Source organism: Corylus avellana, chromosome 6 (assembly GCF_965113065.1).
Source record: "Corylus avellana chromosome 6, dhCorAvel1.hap1.2, whole genome shotgun sequence".
Lineage (NCBI taxonomy): Eukaryota > Viridiplantae > Streptophyta > Magnoliopsida > Fagales > Betulaceae > Corylus > Corylus avellana.
The window spans coordinates 2,244,212-2,263,743 of NC_142495.1; the positions used below are offsets into that span (position 1 = coordinate 2,244,212).

Here is a 19,532-nt window from a genome sequence, read left to right on the forward strand (position 1 = left end):
ATGAAGCTAACCATTTCTCTTAAAACTCACTCTATGACAATTTTTCACCTAACTTACTAATGAATTTCTGTGATGTAAACAAGGTACCAACTCCCCTTTAGCCACGTAATAAATTTAACACGTCATACTATTATTCTCACTAAATTATAATTATATCTTAAAAATAATTAAATTAAAATTTAAAAACTCCAAAAAAAAAGAAAAAAAGAAAAAGAAAGAAGAAGCTTAATACAATATAAACGACATCTGTTATATTGAATCTAGATACTGATTAAGATTTTTTTTAATATTTAGATTTTATTACTTCAATAGCTTTTACATCCAAAGTCAGTACATTAAAATTATCATACATTTGAAGATACCGATTTTTCGTTTCTTGAGCTGAAGGATACTGATCAAGACTAGGAATTATATTATAGCATGACCCAATTATCATAGCAGTTTTCTAGTGGAGTACAATTTACTAGGATTGGCAGTGCACCTGCGATAGGCATGATTTGGCACAAGGCATATATTTCAACATTTGCCGGAAGAAAAATGGTACACATTTCCAAAAAAAAAAAAAAAAAAAAAATTGCTCCCTAAATAATGATTCATTACTTGATTAGCCGACAGTTGGACAATGAACACATTCCTCCCCGTACGGTGTGCACGTTTGCAGCGCGCAGAGAGAGAGAGAGAGAGAGAGAGAGAAAGAGTGATCAAAACAACCTCGAAATCCTGAATTAGGTAGGAAGAAATATACAGTACCTTACAAATAGCATCTCAGGAAAAAGAAAAAAAAAAACACGATTGACAAAACAATCAGCAACCAGGTTAGACAACCCCACCACCAAAGAGAAATTATAACACACAAAACCAAAATAAAATAGAAAACCCACTCAGCTCTTTGATTTGGAATGCTTTATAAGCCAATCAATAACAGAATCAATGTTTGTGGAGTTCTTGCATGAGATCATGTAGCAACAAACTTCTCTGTCAGTAATTGACTTGAGTCCCCTGCAGAGCATAATCCCATTTTCAGTATCAGAATAATGAAGCAAACAGAAAGAGATGGCTTATTTTGGAATATCGCTTGAGAAAAGTTTCCGTCACAAAGTAAAAAACCTGTCTTACATTTGATCAGTCAAAGCCGGTAAAGACAGAGCTCCTGGCCTGTCAATCTTGTTCCCTAACACTAGCAGTGGGATACCACTCAGTGAAGGTTTGCTCAGCAAATCATGCAGCTCGCTTTTTGAGATATCCACATTGTCGGGATCCGCAGCATCAACAACATAACTGCAGAAAGGAACAGGTTATTACAAGTTGTTAAGTCATCATAAAATAATGAATTGATGCTTCTGAACTAATTACTCTATTTAATAAACAAAGCATTAAAATAAGGTTCATGATTGAGAAACATATGCCGAACAGACAAAGTACAGATTACACAAGAAAAGTAGCATATACAACTATACTGAACACGAAAGAGGCATTATGGGGCAAGTGAAAATATCAAATGGCAGACACAACAAAAGGAATTTTGAATTTGCTTTTAGCACACAACCCATAGAAACTCTTCCAAACAATCCCGATTAACCTCAGAATTTACTATAGTTGCCTGTGCTTTCCTTGTAACTGCACCTGTCCCATCCCATGCTTAAAAGTATTAGTTGGATACCGGAGTTGGCTGAGACACTTCGCTTATCACACCATCAATCTCATTATAACAACCCTAACTGGTGAAGGCACAATTCCCTATCCAAAAATTTTGTGACACCAAGGTAATTCATGGGAGTTCTGCGTCCAAAAAGGTAAGAGCTCCATTCTAAGGCATTTGAATGACAATTAGATTTGCATCATGGTCACTGATTATAACACGAGGATTCCAGTTTTCATCAGGTCAGTGAGCATCGCTTTCTGTCTAAATATACAGAATTTGTTTTAGAAAAAAAAAAGAAAAGAAAAAAGAAAAGGGCCAACAGAAACAATATGGAGACAGTAGTTGACAAGGACAGGCAAATAAAATCAACTTAGAACAAAGAAGAAATAGACAATCAAACCATTTCAATCAGTAAAAATGCATATCAGGTAGCACTTTGACACCCATCCATGAAAAAGGAAAGAGAAAGGTTATGATTTGGCAAATCAGATATAAACATATATTCATATCCACAAGCACATAAATGCATGTATATGTATATGCACTAAACTTTGAGCATCTTTAAACATTCACTGATAACAATGAAGAGACAATTTCTGAACTCAAAACAGTTTTTTGATAAGTCTGAACTTCAAAAAGCTCAGTTTAATATCTATTTCACCATAACTTTTAGAACCTCCAGAATTTTTTAAACTTGGACTGCTAAAGATAAATGAAAGCATGCATGTATAATAGTATGTATGCAAATGCGTGAATGGTTGTATGTAACACATAATTCACCTATTGTTTTAGTTTCCAATTCAAACATTCTCAAAAATCTAGGAACATTATAATTTCTAAACTTCAAACAGTTTGGTCCACTATCTGTTTCACTAAACTTCCAGAATATCTAGCAGTATTGACGTACCATGCTAAGGCTTGAAGATAAACAAGGTATACAATTTTGACAACTTAACATGACGAGCCAGTATTAACATTTACAATTTAGTATTCGTATGAGACATGATAGACAAGTACGCAAGAAACCATGCATAAATATCCAATCCAAACATAATTGTAACAGAATAACACAAGGAAGCCCCTTAAACAATGAATGCATTTGAAACCTAAGAAGAGTTGGCAAGCATGTATTCTTTTGCTGAAACTGCCAAGTGCATTTCATTAGAGTGTTGTCCAAACACATCAAGTTAATTAAGATGGCAAAGTGGTTCATACACTATAGCAGAAACTGCACGACAGTATCGCTCCCACATACTGCGGAACCTAGGTTGACCTCCAAGATCCCATAACTTTATGGTGACATTCCCTTTCGTTACCTTCCTCATATTGAATCCAACCTGAAAATCCAATGATAAGCATTAATAAATATATTTTATCCCCAGCAAGATGATAAGTGAAAAAACGTCATTGAAAGGATAAAATGCAAGCTTTGGGCAAAAATATATCATCTATTGGTAAAAGTAAAATCAGGTATATCCCTTTTGAAAAGATTACTCACCGTTGGGATCATGTCTTCACTATATCCACCAGTCTATGAACAAGACAAACAAGCCAGTTTTCAGTGCATCAGCCCAAAGGGACGAAAAGAAAATAATACTAATACCAGTCAACATGGTAATTTACTTACTGCAATAACATTTACAAGTGAAGTCTTTCCAGCATTCTGAAGTCCTATCAAAGATAGCTCCATTTCCTGCTTAAAAAAGAGGCTGCAATCACATTTAAAACATAGTAAGCTCATTAATTCTAAACAATGATCCATCAAGGTCACTCAGAAAAATCAAATAGCAAAACATAAAAGATAAAAAATATTCTTGTCATAAGATGTGACCAGATTCATGAGGCAACCAAAATACTCTGCAAGATTAATAGGCTTCAAAGGATTTCCTAAGATTAATAGGTTCACTCTTCTCTGTAATTGTTTGAATGCATCAAAGCTTCCAATGGCCACAAATATCACCCAAGGGTGACAATTGAAGTTTATTCAACAAACCTAAGTTCAACATGTACCAGTTTTCATAATATTCAATCCCCGATCCTCCTACATCCCCCCACAGATAATGATCTCACTCAACTAGCAAAGCATGATCCTCTTGGACACAAAAAAGAATAACAAAGAAAAGCCAGTCATCAGCTTTTTCTTTCTTTACACAGAAGGTAAAAATCTTGTAACAAAAAAGAAAATCAATATTCCTAAAACAAAGGCATTGAAATTAAACTACAGAAAGAGAGGGATATAGAGTTGCAAACCTTCGGAGCCAATTGAGAAAGGCTTCCCACAAACCCATTGATGATCAGAGAAAGAGATCTACGAGTCTCTGTTTCCTCAGAAAGAGACAGAGAGAGATCTCTGCCTCCAAATCCAATTCACCTTTCGCAACACCTTACTTCCCTCCTTTGCCACCGGCTTCACCCTACACAAAGCAAATACTATCAACGAGTACGATTTACCCCCGAATCTGAGCCAATAAGATGGACGGTCCAGATTTAGAAAGATAATAGAGCCGTATGAGCGGAAAGTAACTGAAAAGAAGGCCCGTAAGTTTCGTTGGCACAAACCAATCAATGAGGGAGAAAAAAAAAAGATTACTTTTTTTTTTTTTTTTTAAAGATTAAAAAAAAAAAAGAAGAGATTACTGGGAGGCGAAAGAAGTTCGGAGAGTAAAGGGTAATAGCAAGTTAGCAACGGATCACGATCCCCTCGAATTAGAGGGATCTCCAATTATATCTGATCATCAATTTGGACCATTCTTTTTTATCTAATGGTTTAAATTGATCTACTAAAATAAAATAATAAAAAAATTAAAAAAGAAATGGGAGAGAAAGGGGTGGCTGGCCACCCCTATTGAGAACCTAAGGGTGATTTCGGCCACCCCTTTGCCCTTAGAGGTGGCATGACCATCCTCAAAAGATTAAAAAAAAAAAAAAAAAAAAATTTACTTGGCAACAACCATTGAGGGATGGCCCTTGGGATGACCGATCCACCCCCAAAGACCAAACTCATTTTATTGAAAAAAATTTTAAATTTTTTTTAGCCCTTGAAGATAGCTAGACCACTTCTAAGGGCCAAAAGATGGTTTCGGGCCTTTTGGCCACTCCTAGGCTCTCAATAGGGGTGGCCGGCCACCACCCACTCCATTTCTCACCCATTTCTTTTTTTTATTATTTTAATTTTAATTTATTATTTTAATTAAAATAATAGTTTCTTATTTTATTTTAGTTGACCAATTTGAACAGTTAGACGAAAATAAACAATCCAAATTGGTGATAGAAGATAATTGGAGATCCCCTCTAATTCGAGGGGATCCTGATCCAATAGCCCCATTGTCAGTCAACGCGAGTGGACATCACATCCAATGATTGCGGAGGAGTTTGCTAAATTAAGGAAATGGTAGAACGTTCTCGAAATTCATTAGCTACGCGCTCTACTTGCCAACAGGGGTCGTGGAGACACATAATTATACTCCGACAAAGAGATAACAATTACATGTCTGCATTAGATAAAATTGAGATAATAAGTAGTTGTTAAAAATGATAAGGGTACGTGATGATAAATCTTAACATTAAAATTGAAAATAATAATTCGGATTTGATCAAATCTATAGAGTAATAATGCTACACTAATTCCTATTTTCTTAAACAATTTTTTTACACTCATAGCCATAAATGATTTTTAAAACCACCATTGAATATGAGATAAATCTTTATTGAATTTTGATTCAATAATCATTTTAAAAGCCACATATAAATATAGAAAAATTGTGTAAAGAAATTGGCGAGTAAGTGTAACATTGCTCAAATCTATATAACAAGATACTGCAATAATTTTATAGCCCTGGAATTCCTAAGGAGGGGTGAGTATTATAAAAATAAATTTATAATTTTAAATGCTGAATTGCGATACTATCGTGCTGATGTGACTCAATCAATCAGCTATTGTTAAAAAAAAAAAAAAAAAAAAAAAACTGATTGGTATTGCTAAATCAAAGTGGTAGGATTGCCAAATCAAAGTAATTGTATGTAATAATACACATTTTTAAATGAGTTGTTTGAAATTTCAAAAGTTAAAAGTGGGTTTTAAAACAAAATTACAAAAAGCGACAACTTATGCACAATTAAATCTGTAAAAGCTATTAGTATTATAAAGCCTTGTTTATTTTGATCGTCTTTTGTTGTTGAAAGCTACCTCCGTATACCAATCAACATCGAACGTTTGCCCGCAGCATATCATCATTTGTTAACGAACGAGGCAGAGGAATTTGCATGGGAAAAGACATTTGCAAAAAGGAAGGAAAAAAGGCACCCTGTTCCCCTTCCCTATATAAATTTATTTATTGCAGAAGAATACATACAAATTTATGAAGCAGCAAAAAGAGATCGAGAGGGAGGCGGGAGGCTTACGTAGAAAGACAAGAAGCAGCAAAAAGTGGTCAATTCCTCGAATTGGGGAACCAGAAACTTCGCCCACTGATTCGTTACCTCATTCTCTAATACAGCATTTTTCGTTTCTTCAACATAACAATAACAAATATTCCAGAAAACCATAGCCACAAGCTATTCTTACCTTACTCACTAAGTCAGACTCTCTTTATCCCTTCCCCAACTTAAAAAGCTTTTGCCATTTTTCACAGCAAAGTCCAACACAGCTTCTGCCAATGTCCAACCCAAATGGGGTTCTTCTTCTTCTTCCTTTTCTTCTCTTCTTGGTTTCCACCTCCTTGTTTTCACCAAAATGGGCTGCGTCCGGGTCGCCTACTGGGGATCCCAACTTCAAGAGGCCCGATCCTCTGCGCCACTTTCATTACTACAATGGAGCCTACGATGTTAGGAACAAGCATTACTGGGTTGTAAGTTCCAATGCAATTATATCCCTTTCAATATTTTTCTTGTCTTTGCTATAGGGCAAGGGACAGGACCCACTTACATATGTAACATTTCAAATCATGGGTCCCATTTTTCCCAGACAAAGAATAGATATAAGATACGATAGATGTCCACTTTCTTCAGAGGATGTTGTTAGTGAAAAAAGAGGAAGATGTGAGAAAATCTGGGGTAAAGAAAATGGGATTGATTTACTGTGTGTTTTTCTCATTTTTTCCAGTCTGCGGCATTTACAGGAGTCCATGGCTATGCAATTGCGGGAGTTTGGTTGCTATGTGGGCTGGGATTTGCCATCTTCGTCGCCATAAAGAAGCCAAGCAGCAGCTCTTGGCCATTTTTAAAGCATCTGGATCATCATTATTTCCTAATGTTCTTGCTGGTCCTGCTCTTCACCTTTCTTGCCGTGTAAGTGCCTAAAGTGATCATCCATAATTCCCTGCTTCTTTCTCGTCTTATATTGTTCCGTTTGTGAATTACTTTTTAGTGTCGCTTTAATTATTTAATTAATACTTTAACCTTCTCCTTCATCTATATATAACAAACAACATAAGAACTATTTGGATTTCTTAATAAATCTAGTCTCTGTATGTGCATCTATTTGGGTTTCAAGAGTTGCATCCAGCTTCGTCCTGGCAGCAAATCAGAGCACCTTATGGAGAACGGAGAAGATGAAAAGAACCATTCTCAAAATGGGAGGAGATGCCCGTCACACCATCAAGCAAATAATAAAGGCAATGACAGAAATGCAAACAATTTTACTTCCATATGATCCAACCACGTCTCTGAGCTTGAACATTACCACCCATCGACTTGGGAAAGAATCGCGTGTCATCCTGGGTTTTGTTCACAAAAGTGGGCATTCCATTGACCAGGCAATTCATACTTCGTAAGCATCCATATATATATATGTCTCACGTATTTGTCTAATGGTAGGCTCTGACACTATGAAAAAATTTGTGGGTCTATGACTTTGTTTGTTAAACTATACCACATCTCCCCACACTATTCACTTTATTTTTTTTCAAAAAAATCAATATCAAAACACTCTTACTTTTATATCACATCATTCATTTTTTTATATCACATAATTTATTTTTTATTACTATTCAAATAAAAAAAAAATCACTACAAAACAAAATTTTTTCGCTTTCCAATACCAATTTTTCATTTTTCTATATCAATCATTATTTTCTTTTTTAATATTTTTAACTATGAACAGTGTTATGGATGGTTGTTGTTGTTTGCCAAATATCTTCTAATTTATTTCATAAAACCAGTTCAATAAGAGAGGGTTGCACACTCTTTATAAATATGCCCAAGATCTTGTCCACAAGCAATCTAGGATTAGTACTCCTAAATGCTAAAGTATGTGCTATAATACCAGCTCCTTCATATGATCTGCAAAATTAACATTGATTTTCTTATATATGTGTTGTAGGTACATAGCTCATCTTGTGATTGTAACTATCAACTTGGTCATGTTGGTTGCTGCACTAGGTAAATTTTCCTTCACCATATATATATATATATGGTCGATTCTAACAAAGATGTAACGAAAACTAACTTGGTTAGACTAATGGGTTGCTGCTTTGGCTCAGTTCTGCTCTTGTTGCATTGGCATCCCGGATTCATAACGTGAGTAAAATGTATGAGTTTCAATTAGTTTAATTTGGTGAAGGTATATATATATATCCTTTTCACTCAAATTTTCTTCTGCTTTCAATAATTCAGAATAATCTTTTGCTGCTGGATCTTAACAACTCTATGCTGGGTTTTGACCGGCATTGATTTCTTCCTTCACACGTGAGTAAAACCTTTCGACCCACCCTCCTCTTTTGCTCTCTTATTCCTACTGTTCATTGAATTTTCACTTTGCCATTAAGGCAGCTTCGCAGAAGATACATGTTCAGCTTTTTCAGATTTTGAACAAAACCCACATGATAATAGTCTGAGCTCGTTGCTGCCGTGCATGGATTCATCATCCTCAGGAAAGATAATGGTTGGAATTGGCCACACTGTCCATTCTTTTATAGACGAGGTACCATACACTAGTGCTTATAATTGACTTGCATATATATATATATATATAATATACACAAATGAATTGTTTTTTTGTAACACATGGGGATGTATGTGTCTTGGTGTTGCAGTTGAATTCTAAAGTAACACAGTATTATAGGTTTCTTGGACTAGATGAACAAAGCGAGGATTTAGTTGGGGTTATAAAGATTTGTGAACCTTTCTCGGGAGCACCTAACTACACCTACACGCCGGAAAGCTGCCCAAAAGATGCTATTGCAGTTGGCGACTTACCACATGTAAGCTCCAACTCTACCATGACCTTTTTTAACGATTTGCTCACATGTGTGGTATGAAATTGGAGGGTTTTAAGAAATTTTTAGTATTTAATGTGGCTCAATCACATGCTGACACATGTCAATAAATTATTAAAAAGTTGGAGAACGGTTGTAAGAGTATTCATATTGAGCTCTTCAAATAAAAGTTAAATTTAAAAAGAAAAACTCATTTTTTTTAATTTGAAAAGTCACTTTTAAAATGAACCAAATACCTAGAATTAAAAAACTTGGTACAATTCCAAGGGTAGTTTACTGTAACTTTTACACGACATGTGATATAATAGAGATTTCAACAATTTTATTACTAGAACAGCTAGCAATCTAGACAGAAAATATGAAAGAGCTATCATGAGACCTATATGCCCAAGCAGATCTTGGGCAACCTACCCACTTATTTGGACATGTGGGTCATTCTTATAAATCCTTTCACATTTGTTGTTTAGATTGTCGATACACGTATTTAGACATGTGAGTCTCATAAGGACTTTCTCATTTTTATTGTTCGAATTGCTAGCAATATGAACTAGCTAGAAATAACCCATGGTGTGTTTATATATACAGCATGAGACTTTTTGAAGCTTTCCCTGAGTTTTGGATTGATACAAAAGCTTACCATTGGGTGCATGCAAAACCATGTACGTGCAGGTTCTTGGTAGGTTCACCTGCTTCCAATATAACTCCAGCAAGGAATGCCAAAGCAATGGAAAGTTTCTTCCTGAGGCCTCTTACGACATGGTCTCGGCTTATAGCCGTTGTGTCCAATATTTGCTAGATATATATCCAGATTTGAAGAGTTTGACAGAATGCAACTTTGTCAAGGACAGATTTTCTGATGTTGTTTCGCATCAATGCAGGCCATTTAGGGTTTCAATACGATTATTATGGTCATCAATGCTCTCTCTTTCCATTGTCATGGTGATTTTGGTTTTAATTTGGGTGGCAAAAGCATATCAAGACAGAGGAAGATGCTTCTCTATATGTTCCATCAAACCCCAATCCTAGCTAGCTAGAAGATGATGAATTACAACAAATGTACAAAATGCTTACCCCTCTTTTCCATTTTTTTTTTTTTTTAAAGAAGTCAGAAATACACTCCATGGTCGTCGCAAGACGTAGATTAAATCATGGAGCTTAATGTACTCAGCTTAAGAGAAATGTGAATAATTTTGATAATTCAGTAATTAATTCAATCCAATTATGGAGTGCTCAATTAGCACATTACTGACAGTACTGGGCCTACTGGTATTTAGAATGCCTTTGGCCGCCCAATTTTGCAAGTCGAGGCAAACTATGTACAATTTTATCAAATATTTAATTATTTTTTTAAAAATCACTTATTTAATGTCTTTTGAAATCAGAATTTTTTTAAACCATGCGTTTTAAGAGAACTTGCAGCAGCTTTTCAACTATTTTTTCTCAATTTATGAAATAAAACTATTTTTCGATTCCCTGTAAAAAAACACTTTACAAGAATTATTGGGACATGTGAAAAAGAGAAAAGAGAGAATCAGTTTTTTATAATTTAATAATGCATTGGGCATCTACAGTATTTCCCAATAATACTGTAGATGCCATTTGATGTTGGTTATATTTAGGACTTCTGATGTGGGTATTTTTTCTTAGTTTTTTTTAGATTTTTCCTAAATATAGAGAAGAGAATGGGCTATAAGGAGTTTGCTGCTAGTGTTCTAATGCCTATAAACCGAATTAACACTTTTTTACGATTTAGTTTAAAATTACTCGCTTTTGTTGTATGGTCTTGAGATCCTTTGTATTTAGGGAAAGAACATGAAGATCAAATATAGAATATGGAAAAATGCCACTTTAACATGTTTATATATATATATATATATAGAGATGCTTTGTTCTTAAAACATTTGCAAGAGAAAAATTGTTGTTGGTATGATGGTGGTCACCATCAATATGTTTAGTAGTATGTTGCTTTCCGGGTAGTGAATATTAAATTGTTGAACCCTAAAATAGGGAATTCGATAGGGTGTTTGCCCCACACCAAAGGCCAGCAAGACAAGTAAAAAAGACATATGGTCAGATGCTAATAATTGGTCAACTAATCACACCGAGTTTAAAATGCCAAACCAACTTAATTAATCTTATCAAACCATTATTTCCGAATCTCACCCATTCTTAATTAATTAGTTATGAGACCATACCTACCTCACTACCTCTTATGCCAAATGATCAAAACTACTTATTCAATAATTAATTTCAGTAATTTTTTTTTAAAAAAAAAATTAAACAAAGTTTTCTTCTAGACTTAAAATAGGGTCCGAAATTAATCATTTTACATTAAAAAAAAAAAAGTTTCCTTTTAATGTACGGTATTTTACATTAAAAAATAAATAAAACCTACATACTCTGTCTCAAACTATCACAGGAGGTAGTTCGGCCACCTCCTCAAACTTTTTTAGATGATGATTTTGAGGTTTGGAAACACGGCATCCCAATTAAAAATACAAATAAAAATCACATATTTTATATATGAATTGATAAATTAAACGAATTAAGCCCAATTCTCTCATACCCAATTTAAAGAAAAATTCGTTTCTTTATTTGTGGAAAGTTGGCTCTAAAAGGCATACACACCGAAATTTCTTTTGCTCGACTCTTGACCAATCATTTGAGGTGATCAAAGCAGCCCTGTATACACGATCCAATCAATAATCATTCATACTAGTACAAATCATCGGCACTCCATTTTTTTTGGGAGGTTTGCAAATTTTATGAGTTGTTTGGAATATTAATAGCCTTGTGATTTTTTACCTAAAAAAACAAAAAAAAAAACTTGGCTTTTGATATCATTACTCAATTTGAAATATTAGCACATGGTTGTTGTCATTAACTACGTGCATGTATGTGACGATTAAGATTATGATAATCACTATAATTACGAGCAATTAATGTCATTTCTGCTAATCAAACTCTAATATTCTTCTGTCTTCTTTATTTACCCTCTATGTGCTAAAGAGCTTGCCTCAAAATCATATTGCATTTACCTCCAAAATCTTGTACTTTTTCTTTGGACCAAATCCTGATCCTGTACAGTGTACAGTGTACTTGAGAGTTAGAAATAAATGTTAGAAACTATTGAGAAAAGTACTACTCACATAATTAAGAGGTTTCTACGAACATTTCTCGTTATATTATTTAATCCAGAGGTTTAAATAAAATTATTACACCAAAAAGTGGCTATGTCCTATGTTTGCCAACAAGCTGTATTATTGTTTTATTAATTTGGTTTGAATTTCTTACTCTTTTTAACTTACATTAATAAACAATTCAAAATATAAAATACTTACTAAATATCTAACACTTCTTTTTTTTTTTTTTTAATTTTTTATAAAACGATAATATTATGACGATACAAGTGCTTAACTTTTATAAGAACAAACCTTATCTTAGTCAAAATAGCCGTGTGGCCACAACAATAAGCTAAGATGGTTGCACGACTACCCTTTTCCTCTGCTGAAATGGAAGCAAGGCATTTTTTTATTTGTTTATTTACCCAAGTACATTAACAAATATAGTTATATTATCTCAAAATATATAAATGGGTAAAACTATTTCACATGATTAAAGAGATTGTAGCTTTTAATTAACACAAGATGATCTCCAAAAGAAACCCATTATTACTGTAGTTTTAAAAATATTTTATATTTGTTTCCAGTATTTTGGAAAGAAAAATAGTATAATTTGTCATAAGAAGTAACCTTTAGAAGCGAACATCATTGTAATTTTGACATTGTCGTTGGTTCTTTATTCAACTGTCAAAGTTCTTAGTAAGGAAAATCTGATAGATATGGAATCAAGATGGCGAGGATATTACTCTATCATTCATTAGAAGCCTTCCAGATATATCTATCAGCGAGACGCTCCAAGACGCAAACACACATACAGCGACATAGCCCATAGGCAGGACCTTTGGTCCCAAGTCATCATCATCATCATAGTAATCAACCTCAGACTCAGATCCAATTCCAACCAACATGCTAAGCTAAGCAGCAAGGCCCTTGTATTGTTTTCCTGTGAACCCTGGGAAGAAACAGGGTTCTGGGGCCTGACAGAATTGTTGAATTATCTTATGAGGTTGTCGGATTGATGTATGATTTAGCGAACTGCGTTGTGGGTTGCTTTGGTTTTGCTTATTGAACGTACTATTGGAGCTCCAGTCTGAACCCATGTCTGGGAATCTAGCTGCACTCAAGGTCCGTGGGTTCGCAGGTAAGGTGTTTGCTGGACATACTATTTGCTTGTTCCAACATTTAACTTGGTCTTTGGGTATAATTCTTTTTTATAAATGGTGATGCTTGTGTTTGAATTTGATATATTTTGTTGATTTTATTTGTGAAATCAGGGGTGGGTTTGCTGTGTTGAACATTTTTGAGAATTCGTGTTTTAGTGGCTTGAAGTGTGTTTAGAAACTTTCAATTTTGGATGTGCCAATTTTGTATGCGATAGTTTGTGGTTGCTGGTTTATGTTTGATTTTAAACCTGATGAGTCCGTTGGTTTCATTTCCTGTACAATTAACGATATCTGGTCTGTACTACTTGCTTTGCTATCAGAGAGTTAAATACTTTCTGATTAATTGCCCCTCATATGGTCAGGAAGGCTTGTGCTACAGTGAATTGTTTCATCCTTTGACATCAGTTCATCATTGTTTATACTTCATATTTTCAAGTGAAAAAGAAAAAAATTGCTGGGGTTTAGTATTTTGAAATAACAAGAACTGGGGGTTGAATTTTAGTCATTTTTATACATTGAATCATTGACAATTAATTTTTGTGATTATACAGTTGATACCTAGTATTGCATATAAACTGCGAACAAAAGCATGGTATTCTGATTTTATTGAGAACTCCTTTTCAATCAATTTACGTGACTATATCTTTTAAATCTCATTATTGCTTTCAATTCTTTTTGTTATTTTCCTTTTAATTTTCATGAAATAAAACACAAGTTGCATTCTATAAAACCTGGACTAGCTTTTGGTTGTGACTCATATTTGGTTGGATTTATTGGATCTCCATAGGTTGCACTTTCTTAATTGCAGCATCATCTTGGAGATAAAAAAACGAAAGAGAAAATGAGGATCAAGAACAAATACAGGAAACCAACAACTTTCAATTGCAATGCAGGGGGCAGATGTTCAATGTCTGCTGTGGTATGGAGCTTGGTGGGATGTCTTCTTATGCTTCATCTATACTCCCTTGCTCGCCACAAAGATGGAGTGGGTGGAGAGATCCAATTGCGTATGAGCCAACACCCACAGTTCCGTGAACTTTTAGAGGTTGAAGAAGAAAATATTCAGATGCCACCACCAAGAAAGAGATCTCCACGTGCAGCAAAAAGAAAACCAAAACGGTCAACCACACTGATTGACGAATTTCTGGATGAGAATTCACAACTTAGAAATACATTCTTTCCAGATCAGAGAACTGCTATAGATCCAATGAAGGACACGGGGAATGATAGCTTTTACTATTATCCAGGGAGAATGTGGTTGGACACTGAGGGAAATCCTATTCAAGCCCATGGAGGGGGTATTCTGTATGATCAAAAATCAAGGACATACTATTGGTATGGGGAGTATAAAGATGGGCCTACCTACCATGCTCACAAAAAAGGGGCGGCAAGGGTAAGTTACTTAAATTTATGAATTTATAATGTTATGCTTAAATATAGGTTGATTTTATAATTTCAGGCCTTAAGGATTGAGGGATGCAATCACCATAGTTTATATCCACGTGAGCTGTGTGCATATCTGTTTACGTGCATTGTGATCATGTAGCTGCTGCTAATTATCAATCTTTGTTTTATATTGTGAATTATTCTCTTGACTTAAGTGGAGACCAGTAGTCATGTATGCCAATCAAAATTAAACCAATCTAGTTGGTTCCACTAAAGTTGCTTAATATCAATTGTATACCTTCTTTTCCCCCTTTTTGTTTCAATATAAGGTCTAAAATTTAAGATTCAGTTTCTGGCACTTGTGTGGGGTTATATTGTTTCCTCTATATATGATTTGTTTTTCCCTATGCACCTTAATAAAACAAACTAAACAATGGTGGTTGCCCCATGGGAAATCTTATTCCAATTGATAGCGGTGGTATCTTTAGAAATAATAATAGTATGTTTATCTACAACTTCTCCACGCCCATTATATATGGGTTGTGATATTAGACAGCAGAATTGTGCCTTTTTAATGGGTCTGAGACATGCCAAACCAAAGGTTATATAGAGACACAGTGGTCTAATTAATTCTTGGGTGGAAAACTGCAGTGGGGATAGTTAAAGATATTGTCAATTTTTTGGGGCGCAAAATGGGTAAGGGCAGGGATTTATAGGCATGAGTCTCATCCCCTTTGCATCGGACCCATGTCCTCTACCTCACGAAATCACTAGAGATCACAAGTGAGTAAGCCCCTTATAACTCTTGGGTAGAAAACTGCAGTGTGGATAGTTAAAGATATTGTCAATTTTTTTGGGGGGCAAAATGGGTAAGGGGAGGGCAACCAGAGGCTGGAACTTCCTACCTGGCTGTAATTATAGTAGTACCTTACTTGTTGGGGCACTAGTCAAGAGGGACCTAGATGGGCTCGCAACATGGGGGATTCATAGGCACTCTCTTAAGACCAATCGAGCTATAGCCTAACTCCAACCCTGATTGGAAGTTGGTGGGCGGGGATTAATAGGCATGAGCTTTGTCCCCTTAGTATCACACACATGGAGACTTGAACCCATGTCCTTCTCACCGCGAAATCACAAGAGATCACAAGAGAGTAAGCACCTTATCACTAAGGCAACCCCTCTGGTGGTTAAAGATATTGTCAATTATTATTTTATTTTTATAAATAATTCAGTTTCATTATCAAGTACAGAGGGGCGCAACCCTAAATATGAATCTTGATTGTTGCATAGAAATTGAGGTTGTCTTCAAATAGGTGCATCCTCTGTTAACAAGGAGGTGCATTTACTTGCTAAGAAATGTTTTATCAATATGGACACTCATATCTGCCTTTTGTATCTCCTTGATCTCTTTCTAGTAGGCCGTGTTGTTATACTTACTTTAAGGATACCTTGTCCTATCCTTCATTTTAGTTCTCTGTATCAAATCCTGTTTTTGAGTCCTATGTGCATGGAAAATAACTAAGAAAGAGTGTTTTTCTGTTATATCAAAGGGCGGAGTGAAAACTTGTTTTTAGCAGAAAACGAATTTACATGGATGCATATTAGAACACCTAGTACAAACGTCTTAATAGACTTGCCAAATGATCTAAACTTGCAAAATTACGTAGAATTAGCACTCCAATGGCTCAGAACTTTTACTGTTGAACCTGGGGAAACATAAAGCTATGCTATAATACCCAGGAACATAAAACCTCCGCTGCCTCTTTCTACACACCCCCACCCTCCCAGTGGGTCCCCTGTGTCTGGTCGTTTTCAGATTGGCGGAGAAGTTAGTGTGTACTATTATCCTTGAACTGGAAACAATATTTGCACTCCGAAATGGTACATTATGAATATAACGTCAAGGTATGCATCCAAACAGCTCAGATGGGCGTCTTTCGTCTTCTTTAATTAACTGCATTGTTACTCCCTCTGCTTCTAATGTGAAGTAAAACTGAGTGAAAATTGTAGAAATGCCACTCGTGATAAAATCTAAACCCTTTTTATGAGTTTTATGCTGTGATGGACTTATCCCACCCAATAGTTTGTTATGAATAAGTTGAGAGAACATAAATTCAAGATAACTACATTTCTTTTGAGAAAGAAGAATATGGTGGCTCGAAACTGGGAAGCTGGAAAAATAATTGCCGAGTTCACTGATTTGGTGGAATCATAAAGACAGACAATTGCTTCATGTAACCAGGGCACTCTTCACTATCTTAGGCTTTTCTGGTTGCAACCACACAAATGCAGATATATGACTTTTCAGGCACCAACACCGGTTTGTTTATTTTGCTTTGAGTTTGCCTAATCATGTGAGACATCTAAACCTGCATTGCTGCTGTTATTGCGTTGCCATTAACCCATGTTATGCTATTATCATCCCCATCTTCAGTATTTACATCATACATACATAATTTAAAATAGTTCAGCACAACCGCAGACGTAATTCACCAATTCTGTTGTAATGGTTCAGGTTGACATCATAGGAGTTGGTTGCTATTCTTCCAAGGACTTGTGGACATGGAAAAATGAGGGCATTGTGCTGGCAGCAGAGGAATCAAATGAAACCCATGATCTCCACAAATTAAACGTTCTTGAGAGGCCAAAAGTGATTTACAACGAGAAGACAGGAAAGTATGTAATGTGGATGCATATTGACGACACCAATTACACCAAAGCCTCCATCGGTGTTGCCGTTAGTGATTACGCCACCGGTCCTTTTAACTATCTCCATAGCAAAAGGCCTCATGGGTTTGAAAGCAGGGACATGACAGTCTTTAAAGATGACGATGGTGTAGCGTATCTGATATACTCCTCTGATGACAATAGTGAACTCCATATTGGACCACTAACTGAAGATTATCTTGATGTGACACAATTCGTGAGAAGGATTCTTGTTGGACACCACCGGGAAGCCCCTGCTTTGTTCAAGTACCAGGGAACTTATTACATGATCACATCAGGCTGCACTGGTTGGGCCCCAAATGAGGCACTTGCTCATGCAGCTGAGTCAATCATGGGGCCATGGGAGACAATGGGAAATCCATGCGCTGGAGGGAGCAAAATGTTTCGGCTTACAACGTTTTTTGCGCAGAGCACATTTGTGATTCCTCTGCCAGGTTTTCCTGGCCTGTATATTTTCATGGCAGATAGGTGGAATCCAGCTGACTTGAGGGACTCAAGATACGTGTGGTTGCCTTTGATTGTTGGGGGGCCAGCTGATCGCCCACTTGAGTATAATTTCGGATTCCCATTGTGGTCAAGACTCTCAATATATTGGCATAGAAAGTGGAGACTTCCTCAGGGGTGGAGTGGGTTGAAGTGATGCAGGTTTTTCATATATTTGGTGGCTTTTTGGTCACTCTTCCACTGGCTTAACATTGATGTCTTGGGATTTGCATATTTCACAGCATGAGGATTCAGATACAAACAAATGCTCAGTTTCAATCACACGCCTTTGTTTAGGTAATGTTAATATTAGCTCTGAGGCGGGATGTATTTTTCCCACATGAATTGCCCGTTTTATTGAAATTTTGCTAATAATTAATTCGGTGATTCAAGCATTGTCAACCCTTCGTGTCTTGACTTCACTTGTTCATGAATCTATTTTCTATGGTACTTCTAAATATACTATATTACTCTATATGTAGGCCTTAATTGAAACATCATCAGAAATGTGTTTCAGGCCTCCTTTTTTTTCTTTTTTTCTTTTTTTTTTTTTTTTTTTTTTAAATAAAACTTTATTTTAGATCTCGAACAATAGAGTAGTTCATATGAGAGTCTGTTTGAATCACACCTGCTTAGGTAGGTGCCCAGCACCCGAATCTCACTTGCTCGGATTGTTCGAGTGCTTGTCTGAACAGATAAAGCTCAAATGACCTCTCATATGAGGCTGCCCTATTACCATTCCCATCGAAGAAACCCAACCATAGTCTTGTATTTGCGCAGTCATTGGTCACTCTTTCAGCCCTATCTAACCAAACCCAACCTCAATGACCACTTTCACCACCCACCATTTGTTTATTATCACCAATTGCAAATGGGGAGAATTAAGAAGAGGTTTCAAACTTTTTTTTTTTTTTGCCATGTCAATTTGAGTGTGAAAATGTATATTAGCCCAGCAAAAAAAAAAAAGTAAAATCATTGGTGCGGGGAGAAATTTGCATTATATACTGTCGGTAATATAAATTATAGGTGGACTCACTCAAGCAACCTACTACATGAAAAATAACTACACAAATCCACTACATGAAGAATAACTCCCACTACATAAAAATGACTGCACCATTGATCAAACGGTTCTGAGCCTACCACGTGACAAGCATCCAAGGGACCATCTCCATAGAGTCTCTCATTAAAAGGGAAAACAAGTACCCCAAATTAGACATGCCCATATACATTCTCTCTCTTTAAACTTTTTTTCTTTTCTTTTTCCATTTAGTTATTTTATCAATCAATTTACTCACATATGAGCATAGAGTGTTCCTCCTCATCTCCCATTTTAGTGATAATTTTCTCTATTTTGCAAAGTTACTTGTAAAATTGCTTCAGCATATATCAACTGTCATTTGGCCCACCACAAGGGTGGTAGTTGAGTTGGTAGAAGAATTCCTTTCATTCTAGTGGTCGCGTGTTCGAATCCGCTTGCGGTAGTAGATGCGTGAACCAGATGCTACTTTGAAGGGGCTCTACTGGCTCACACATTTGTGGGGTTGTGGTGACGGACTCGCTTTCCCAAGCAGTAGCTATGGCTCAAACCGAACATTCTACAATGGGTGGTAACCCCGATGGTAACGCCCAAGGGGAGAAACCACATTGGTCGCCCCTTCCCACTTTTTAAATTAAAAAAAAAAAAAAAAAAAAAAAAAAAAAAAAACTGTCATTTGGCCCATACATTATGCTACAATGTGTCACCTTTTTCTTTTTCCTCATCATGATAAAATGTCTCACCAAATTCGGTCCC

At 35.8% G+C, this 19,532-nt stretch overlaps 3 protein-coding genes across 5 annotated transcripts; 2 read left to right on the forward strand and 1 right to left on the reverse strand.

Moving 5' to 3' along the window:
- Nucleotides 1-698: 698 nt before the first annotated feature.
- LOC148584771 (ADP-ribosylation factor-like protein 8a) lies at nt 699-4,059 on the reverse strand. The gene is made up of 6 exons (XM_088517273.1): nt 3,893-4,059; nt 3,270-3,351; nt 3,141-3,173; nt 2,858-2,979; nt 1,117-1,278; nt 699-999 (listed from the first exon to the last, which is right to left on the reverse strand). Exons 1-6 carry the CDS (start codon nt 3,928-3,930, stop codon nt 882-884), a joined length of 555 nt encoding a protein of 184 aa, XP_088373399.1. The 5' UTR covers nt 3,931-4,059; the 3' UTR covers nt 699-881.
- Nucleotides 4,060-6,297: 2,238 nt separating this feature from the next.
- Nucleotides 6,298-9,882, forward strand: LOC132186510 (uncharacterized). The gene is made up of 9 exons (XM_059600490.2): nt 6,298-6,489; nt 6,744-6,928; nt 7,134-7,409; nt 7,962-8,020; nt 8,122-8,158; nt 8,255-8,326; nt 8,411-8,561; nt 8,674-8,841; nt 9,526-9,882. Exons 1-9 carry the CDS (start codon nt 6,298-6,300, stop codon nt 9,880-9,882), a joined length of 1,497 nt encoding a protein of 498 aa, XP_059456473.2.
- Nucleotides 9,883-12,638: 2,756 nt separating this feature from the next.
- LOC132187668 (uncharacterized) lies at nt 12,639-18,144 on the forward strand. Of its 3 annotated transcripts, none has more exons than XM_059602057.2 (3): nt 12,639-13,119; nt 13,929-14,534; nt 17,043-18,144. In XM_059602057.2, the coding sequence occupies exons 2-3, from the start codon at nt 13,983-13,985 to the stop codon at nt 17,892-17,894; spliced, it is 1,404 nt and encodes a 467-aa protein (XP_059458040.2). In that variant the 5' UTR covers nt 12,639-13,119; nt 13,929-13,982; the 3' UTR covers nt 17,895-18,144. The 3 variants fall into 3 exon arrangements, with proteins under 3 accessions (XP_059458040.2, XP_059458041.2, XP_059458043.2); XM_059602058.2 differs by having other exon boundaries at nt 13,950-14,534; XM_059602060.2 differs by having other exon boundaries at nt 14,035-14,534.
- Nucleotides 18,145-19,532: the final 1,388 nt, after the last annotated feature.